This window comes from Rattus rattus, chromosome 2 (assembly GCF_011064425.1).
Source record: "Rattus rattus isolate New Zealand chromosome 2, Rrattus_CSIRO_v1, whole genome shotgun sequence".
NCBI classification, from domain to species: Eukaryota; Metazoa; Chordata; class Mammalia; order Rodentia; family Muridae; genus Rattus; species Rattus rattus.
Window position 1 is genome coordinate 33,421,805 of NC_046155.1, and position 9,289 is coordinate 33,431,093.

The following is a 9,289-nucleotide window of genomic DNA, read 5'->3' on the forward strand; positions in this document are numbered from 1 at the left end:
AAGTTGAATGTTTCTCTCCTTAACCACTACACTCTCTACATTAACAGGCAGGAATTATGTCTCTGCTTTCTAGTTTCTCAAGGGGACCCTCTTCCTATTCAATCAAGAGCAGATAAGAATACACCAAGAAACAGTTTGATCAAAGTCTAGGTTGGCAAACTAACGAGTTTAATTAGGGTAATTATGAGGATGGGAAACATGCAGGTAGCTACACTAACCACTTAAACATCCTCAGGGATGCTTCACAATGCCTTTACCGTCAGTTCCATGAAGAAGTGTTCCTGGAAACCGCCTTGTGCAGTGTCTTGGGCAAGTAATCATATCTTGCTAACATTTGAAAGACTGAACATCCAAGTCATGTCCAGAGGACAGAAGTCTACAACATTCTGTACATGCTATTTAGTGAGAACTTTTAATTTTGCACATAACTATATATAAAGAAAACTAATAAGGATTAAATATTTTACAAAAGTTAATGTATTATATAGTTATTACATTTCATCCCCAGCTTCCCTTCCTCCGTGTGTGTGTGTGTGTGTGTGTGTTCAGACATACCTATTTGTGCTTAAGCATGTAGAGGCCAAAAGAGGAGTCTATCAGATGTTCTTTACCTAGTGTTTTGGGGGAAGTTCTCACTGAACTGGAAGCTGGCTATTTCAGCTGGACTGGCTGTCAAAGTGCTGAGATCTCCCTGCCTCTACTTGGAGTGCAGGCATTTGTTGCCCCATCGAGCTTTTACCTGGGCTTTGGGAATTTAAATGTAGGTCATCTTGCTTTCATGGCAAACTTCTTACCCACTAAGCTATTTTCCTATCCATTTTCCTACATTTTAAAAGGAAAATATGAGCAAATTTTTTCTTGTATCATTTCCCAAAGATTTGCATCTAGTAAGCAGCACCTGGAAATGCTTTAATGAGACCTTAAGACATAGGAAAGAAATGTAAATGTAATGATTAAAGTAGACATATATGAATCAATATTGCTACTTTCTAGCATTCCTTGAAAGAACACTGTACTGGAAAATAAATGTAATAATTACTCAGCAGGGAGAGCTGTGAGAAAGAACTACACAGGCTCACTAACGTTCTTCACATCAATTTTAGAAAAGAGTAAACAAATGAACAGGAAAGAGAATGGTAAAAGTAAATATTACTATGCAAAAGCAGTTAGAACTAGGGTCTGCAAACGAAACAAACCATCTTTTAAAAAGAAATCCTATTTCAAGAAACCAAACAGGCAAAAGAAAACAGTTACTTAATAATAGCTACAGTCCTTTTGTTACTTTGAATTATCCCACTCTAGTAAGTAACAATGACAACTGAAAAAAACAAAACAAAACAAAACAGAACAATAGAAAAGCAGGGCTGTGAGGGTTTTTTCAGTGTTTTAACTTGAAAAATTTGAGGTCCAGAAACAAAAAATTAATTATGTTGACAATTCTATTGCTTTCTTTCCCCCCTTTTTTAATTGGATATTTATTTACATTTCAAATATTATTCCCTTTCCTGGTTTCCTATCCATAAGTCCCTGACCCCCTTCCCCTCCCTTTCTTCTATTAGGGTGTTCCCCTCTCCACCCCCTCCCCCACATTTCCTTACACTGGGAGTCCAACCTTGGCAGAACCAAGGGCTTCTCCTTCCTTTGGTGCCCAATAAGGCCTTCTTCTGCTACATATGCAGCTGGAGCCATGGGTCAGTCCATGTGTACTCTTTGAGTAGTGCTTTATAGTCCCTGGGAACTCTTGGCATTGTTGTTCTTATGGAGTTGCAAGTCTCTTGAGCTCTTTAAATCCTTTCTCTAATTCCTCCAACAGGGGTCCCATTCTCAGTTCAATGGTTTGCTACTAGCATTTGCCTCTGTATTTGACATGCTCTGGCTATGTCTCTCAGGAGTGACCTATATCCGGTTCTTGTCAGCATGCACTTCTTAGCTTCATCAATCTTATCTAGTTTGGTGGCTGTGAATGTATGTATATATGTATGGGTCACATGTGGGGCAGGCTCTGAACTGCTTCTATTTCTTTAGGAGTTATGGGGCTGTTTAGATGGTTTATTTGTTCCTGATTTAACTTTGGTATGTGTTATTTGTCTAGAAAACTATCCATTTCCTCAAGATTTTCCAGTTTTGTTGAATATAGACTTTTGTAGTAGGATCTGATGTTTTTTTTTCAATTTCCTCAGGCTCTGTTGTTATGTCTCCCTTTTCTGATTTTTTTAATTTGGATACTGTGTCTGTGCCATCTGGTAAGTCTGGCTAAGGGTTTATCTATTTGTTGATTTTCTCAAGAACCAGCTCCTGGTTTTGTTGATTCTTTGTATAGTCCTTTTTGTTTCTACTTGGTTGATTTCAGCCCTGAGTTCAACTATTTCCTGTATTATATACTCTTTTCAGGTGTATTTGTTTCTTTTTGTTCTAGAGCTTTTAGGTATGCTGTCAAGTTGCTAATATATGCTCTCTTCCATTTCTTTTTGGAAGTACTCAGAGATGTGATTTTTCCTCTTAGCACTGCTTTAATTGTGTCCCATAAGTTTGGGTATGTTGTGCCTTCATTAAATTCTAAGAAGTCTTTAATTTCTTTCTTTATTTCTTTCTTGACCAAGGTATCATTGAGTAGAGCATTGTTCAACTTCCATGTGTATGTGGTCTTTCTGTTGTTTTTGTCGTTATTGAAGACCAGCCATGGTGATCTGACAGGTTGCATGGGATTATTTCTATCTTCTTGTATCTGTTGAGGCCTGTTTTATGTCCGATTACATGGTCAATTTGGAAGAAGGTACCATGAGGTGCTGAGAAGAAGGTATATCCTTTTGTTCTAGGATGGAATGTTCTATAAATATTTGTTAAATCCATTTGGTTCATAACTTCTGTTAGTTTCTCAATGTCTCTGTTCAATTTCTGTTTCCCTGATCTGTCCATTGATGGCAGTGGGGTGTTGAAATCTCCTACTATTATTGTGTGAGGTACAATGTGTGCTTTGCGCTTTAGTAAGCTTTCTTTAATGAATGTAGGTGCCCTTTTATTTGGAGCATAGATATTTAGGATTGAGCCTTCATCTTGGTGGATTTTTCCTTTGATGAATATGAAGTGTCCTTCTTTAACTTTTTGCTGAAAGTCAATTTTATTCAATATTACAATGGCTACTCCAGCTTGTTTCTTCGGACCATTCATTTGAAAGTTGTGTTTCCTGTATGCAGCAAAATGCTGGATCCTCTTTACATATCCAATCTGTTAGTCTATGTCTTTTTATTGGGGAATTGAGTCCATTGATGTTGACATATTAAGGAATGGTGATTGTTGCTTCCTTTTATTTTTGTTGTTACAGTTGGAATTCTGTTTGTGTGTCTGTCTTCTTTTGGTATCCTTCAAGGAGATTACTTTCTTGCTTTTTCTAGGGTATAGTTTCCCTCCTTGTGTTGGAATTTTTCATCTATTATCCTTTATAGAGCTGTATTTGTAGAAAGATATTGTGTAAATATTGTTTTGTCATTGAGTATCTTGGTTTCTCCATCTATGTTAATGGAGAGTTTTGCTGGATATACTAGTCTGTGCTGGCATTTATGTTCTCTCAAGGTCTGTATGACATCTGCCTGGGATCTTCTGGCTTTCAGCCTGTGGTGAGATGTCTAGTGTAATTCTGACATTTCTGCATTTATACGTTACTTGACATTTTTCCCTTGCTGCTTTTAAAATTCTTTCTTTGGTTTGGGCATTTGGTGTTTTGACTACTATGTGACTAGAGGAATTTCTTTTCTGGCCCAATCTATTTGGAGTTCTGTAGGCTTCTTGTATGTTTATGGGCATCTCTTTCTTTATTTCTTTTATAATTTTGTTGAAGATATTTACTGGCCCTTTAAGTTGGGAGTCTTCATTCTCTTCGATATCTATTATCCTTAGGTTTGATCTTCTCATTGTGTCCTTAATTTCCTGGATGTTTTGCGCTAGGAATTTTTTGCATTTTACATTATCTTTGATGGTTTACCAATGTTTTCTACGGTATCTCTGCCCCTGAGATTCTCTCTTCTATCTCTTGTATTCCATTTGTGATGCTTGCCTCTATGACTCCTGATCTCTTCCTTCGGTTTTCTATCTCCAGGGTTGTCTCCCTTTGTGCTTTCTTTATTGTTTCTATTTCCTTTTTTAATTCCTGGATGGTTTTGTCCATTTCCTTCACCTGTTTGGTTGTGTTTTCCTGTAATTCTTTAAGGGATTTTTGGAGGGATTTTTGTGTTTCCCCTTTAAGGGCTTCTATTTGTTTACTTGTGCTGTCCTGTATTTCTTTAAGGGAGTTATTTATGTCCCTCTTAAAGTCCTCCATCATCCTCATAAAAATGTGATTTTAAACCCAAATCTTGCTTTTCTGGTGTGGTTGGATATCCAGTATTTGCTTTGGTGGGAGACCTGGGCTCTGATGATACCAAGTAGTCTTGGTTTCTGTTGCTTAGGTTCCTGTGCTTGCCTCTCACCATCAGGTTGTCTCTGGTCTTGGCTTGGCTTGCTGATTCTGAAAGAGGCTTGGTCCTCCTGTAGGCCTGTGTGTCAGCACTCCTGTAGACCTGTTTTCTTTCAGCCGGGTCTTGGAACAGAGAGCTCTGCTCTCAGGTGTGTAGGCATTTCTGGCAACTGGCTTTCAGCTCTAGGCCCAAGCAGAAATCCAAAGGGTCCTGCCCTGACTGCTCCTAGGTCCCTGTGCCCAGGGTTCACAGATGACACTAGGCAATTTCCTCTTGGGTCAGGAATGTGGGCAGAAAGCTTTTGTCGATTCTGGGTTCTCAGGAGTGTGTGCACTTCTGAGAGTCCAGCTCTCTACCCCACAGGATTTGGGTGCAGGGAGCTTTGTTACCAGTTCAGTTCAGTTCAGGAAGCAGCCAGAAACCAGCTGGTTCTGCTGCTGACTGTCAATCCTATTGCTTTCATTGTGTATATATACAAAATACATCTCTGATTATGAATTAACTAAATGCTTTCAAAAATAAAAATATAAACAACAACAAAAGCCTCCATAAAACCCAGCTATAGCTTAATTATTGATTGATGGGGTAAGAGCCCAGCCTATTGTGGGTGGTACAATATTCATGTGAGAAATGTTGTTACTCACTACTAATGAGTTGGTCTTTACATGCAGCAAAGCCTATTGGATACAATCCATCCCTACTGTTATACCAAGGTGAGGGTTAGAAAAGTGTTTTGTATACTTAAAAACCAAGACAATGTCCCAATCCGCAGAATATAAATATACACAAGAAAGTTGAATAAATGATTATACACATTATAATATTTTGGATATCATTAAAGAAAAAAAAAGCAAATTAAATTTGTTGATACAAAAAAAACAACGCGCCGAAAGATATGAAACAAAAAGATAGTGAATAGTTTCTATAAAATAATCCCCTTTGCTCATATTTTAAGGAAATGAGTATAAACAGATTAATAGTAAATAGTCACAGAGATTTATTTTCATACATAAGAAAACAATCATCTGCAAAAGAGCACACACTCTAAACTGAAACCAAGTTTATTTGGAGGAAGGAAAGGCTGAACGAGAGTTTAATTCCTTTTTCTTTTTGTGTTTCAAGACATAACATTTATTTAAGACAGTTTATTTAAAGGGACATAAACTTTAAGGTCAAATTTAAAGATTTAAGGCAGCAGGCTACACTACCAAAAAACACAAGTCAAGCTGATCTTATCGAAAATAGAATTCCATCAAGCAGATAAGCATAACTGGTCGCATCACTGGTCATTCTCTGTGGCACACTGCTGGATGGCAACTGACATTCACCTGTCTCTCAATCTCCTGTCATTAGTGCTCACTGCAACAATACTGTGGCCAATGAAGAGTTATGAGCAGTGTTCAGGGGACGCGACATGTAGCTCAAGAAGATGCCTGCTTTGTGTTTTTTATTGGATACTTTATTTATTTACATTTCAAATGTTATTCCCTTTCCGGAAAATGTTCTATGCCATCCCCCCTCCCTGTGCTTCTACAAAGGTGCTCCCCCATCCACCCTCCCACCCCTCCCACCACCACACCCTGGCATTCTCCTACACTGGGACATCAAGCCTTCACAGGACCTTCCTCCTATTGATGCAGGACAATCCATCCTCTGCTACATATGTGGCTGGAGCTCTGGGTTGCTCCATGTGTACTCTTTGGTGGTTTAGTCCCTGGAAACTCTGGGGGCAGGGGGTAGGTCTGGTTGGTTGATACTATTGATCTTCCTATGGGGTTGCAAACCCCTTCAGCTCCTTCAGTTCTTTTCCTAACTCCTCCATCGGGATCCCTGTAACTATTTTCATAATCTATATAATACTAGCACTTAACCCACAACTTTTATTCTGAGAGCCAGAGAAAATCCAATTCCCACCTGATTCTTTCAAGTAGTACTTGATAATGGAAGAAACTCCGTGAGGTGCCACAAAGTTGCTTTCTCCTTCCTTCACTTTCATTCCTTCAATGGGAGATGTCAGAGGCTCCAAAATTCCATGAGCTAAAAGCTCCTCATAAAAACTGAAACAATCATTAAATGTAAATGTATAGTTCAGTTAGCTTTGCAACTACCTTGCCCTCTCTAACCATTAGACATTAAAAATCCAATCACACTATAAATCCTCATAAGATCAACTCAGTGTATAGGATGTTAGACAAAGCTTGAAGAATAGAAATGCTTAAAGAATCTGTAAATCTGCCAATATTAGCCAAACCCTATTTCACTCTATATACAAGAAGAGTACATCGAAAATTATTATATGCCCCATTTTAAACATGCTTAGAAATAATGACTTTCATTACTATCTGTCCTCTTCCACACCAACAATTAATTATAATTTATTGAGCTTCCTTCTTCTTGTTTCATATGTACTCTTACCCAATCTTCATATGGACAACATGAACATTTCATTGTCATAAGAGGAAAAGTTTAAAATGTTTTAGAAGGGGTGATTTGTATCATTTTACACCACATATGTATCTACTAAGACTTCTGGTGACTAACTTACTTTTGGTGCTTTTTGGCATAATGAGGAGTACAGGTGATGTACTGAGCTCCCAAGTCAGCGGTGCATCGGGGATTATGAGGACTGTTGGCAGTAGTCATTCTTCCCCCTTAAAATAATTCATGCAATTGTCAGTCATAAATGAACCTTTTGAAATTATACAACTCACCCTAGTTTGGTTGCTTTATTTTGTCTTTGTCCAAATACATTAAACACATTAACATGAGTTAAGGACATTATATTGCTCATTGTCCTGGGTATTTGGTCATGATTTTTTCTTTATCTTGAATATAAAAGACTCATGAAACTCATGAATAATAAACCACAGCTTTACAATGTTACTAGTACATATCGTGTTAATCTGAACAAATGAATGAAGTAATGGATGAATAAAATGAAATGGATGGAACGCCAGAATGAGCAAAAACGTCTTCTGTCAGGATGTACAAGAAGGATTCTTATTCTAGACATCTGGAAAGTCTTGGTCTAGATGGATTTGGGGATCGAGAGACTGGAGAAAGCTGCAATGGCACAAAGCGGCCTAACCCACAGGGCTAAGGTGGGCGGACGCTTACCAGGCACAAGCCTCCCTGGGCAGTGCTGAGATCCAGCCCTCTTGCACCGCCAGGAGCGGCCTTCCCGCTGCTGCAGCCTCGAGTCACGTGACAGCGCGCACAAGCAAAGAGCGCTGCAGCGGCAAGGGAAAAGCTGCGGCTGGGCTTTTCTCCTCAGAGCTATTGGGTGGCCGGCCTACTTCACCGAGGAGAGTCCTGTCACGCTCTGGCTGACCCACAACTCACCTATGTCCCCAGCCTTGTCCCACAGGGCGAGGTACAGGGGAGCGGTTATCTCCTTCCTCAGCAGCGCGGCACACAAACTTCCGGTTAGCCCGGCGCCCACCACCAGTACCCGGAACATGGCGGCGGGCCTTCAGCTAGGCCGCTGGCAGAGGCTCAGAGCGGCGCTAGCCCACTTAGCCACCGTGTCCCCGCGAGGGTCAGGGCCGTGCCCTGGGCGGGACATCTGCTCCTGAGAGGGCGGGGAACCCTGCAGCGGTGACTGAAACCCAGACAAGGGCCCGCCCCAGCCTCCACAGAGCAGCTTGCCTACCGGGCGAGCCCCAATCCCATCAGCCCCTGGAGGAAAACCAGAAAGTCACAGCAAGCTGGCCTCAGGAGGATGACTGAAGTGAGGAGAGGAGACAGCAGCAATGCCACAACTGGATTTCATCTGGGGTTTTATAGGCCACTTCAGGTGGCAGGGGTTTTGAAGTGTAAAATAATACATCCTTTCCAAAGTTGTGTAGAATACAGATATTTGAGTCATCAGGACATTTTGGTTCACTGTGAACCAAGGGATATTCTGTGAAATGGAATCTGCCATCACCATTGCCGTCTTCAACTTCGTCCTGAGAAGTTCTCAATAAAACAACAAAAGCAATGAAAAATGGGAGCCATTAAAAATAATTACCTGAAAAATGCCGTGGAACTTTGACAATAGTAGCCAATAATAAAAACATTTAAAAGTCAAGTTTTGCTCAATGTCTCCTGGTGACAAAAATTCCCATCATCAGCTTTCTGCTTGATCAGTTTTTGTTTATCTAAGAGCTTGAGGAAAACCCTAAGAATACGTGTAAGCATGGCAGTCAAAGAATAGGAAAAGCAGTGAATGCATAATGATTTGCAGATTTTTTTTTAGAGAGTCGTTCAGTTTCCATGAGTATGTGGGCTTTCTGTTGCTTTTGTTGTTATTGAAGTCCAGCTGTAGTCCCTGGGGATCTAATAGAATGCATGGGATTATAACAATCTCCTTGTGTATGTTGAAGCTTGTTTTGTGTTCAAGTACATGGTCAGTTTTTGAGAAGGTTCCATGAGGTGATGAGAACAGGGTTTTATTTATTTATTTTTTGGTTGTGGGATGAAATGTTCTATAGATATCTGTTAAATCCATTTGATTCAAACTTCTGTTACTTTCACTGTGTCTCTGTTTAGTTTTTATTTTAATGACCTGTTCATTGGTGCAAGTGGGGTATTGAAGACCCCCACTATTATTGTATGAGGTTCAATGTGTATTTGAGCTTTAGTCAAGTTTCTTTTACGAATGTGGGTGCCCTTGCATCCAGGGCATAGATGTTCAAGTTTGATACTTCATCCTGGTGAATTTTTCCTTTGATGGGTATGAAGTGTCCTTCCCCATCTATTTTGATTAACTTTGGTTGAATGTGTATTTTATTGGATATTAGGATGGTGACTCCAGCTTGTTTCTTGGGACCCTTTTGCTTGGAAAACTTCTTTCT

The 9,289-nt window shown here is 39.8% G+C and overlaps 1 protein-coding gene across 1 annotated transcript; it reads right to left on the minus strand.

Annotated features, from left to right (window-relative positions):
- Window positions 1–5,424: 5,424 nt before the first annotated feature.
- LOC116891098 (renalase) lies at window positions 5,425–8,128 on the minus strand. The gene is made up of 4 exons (XM_032891812.1): window positions 7,794–8,128; window positions 6,997–7,102; window positions 6,366–6,508; window positions 5,425–5,821 (listed from the first exon to the last, which is right to left on the minus strand). Exons 1-4 carry the CDS (start codon window positions 7,909–7,911, stop codon window positions 5,808–5,810), a joined length of 381 nt encoding a protein of 126 aa, XP_032747703.1. The 5' UTR covers window positions 7,912–8,128; the 3' UTR covers window positions 5,425–5,807.
- Between the last annotated feature and the right edge of the window lie 1,161 nt (window positions 8,129–9,289).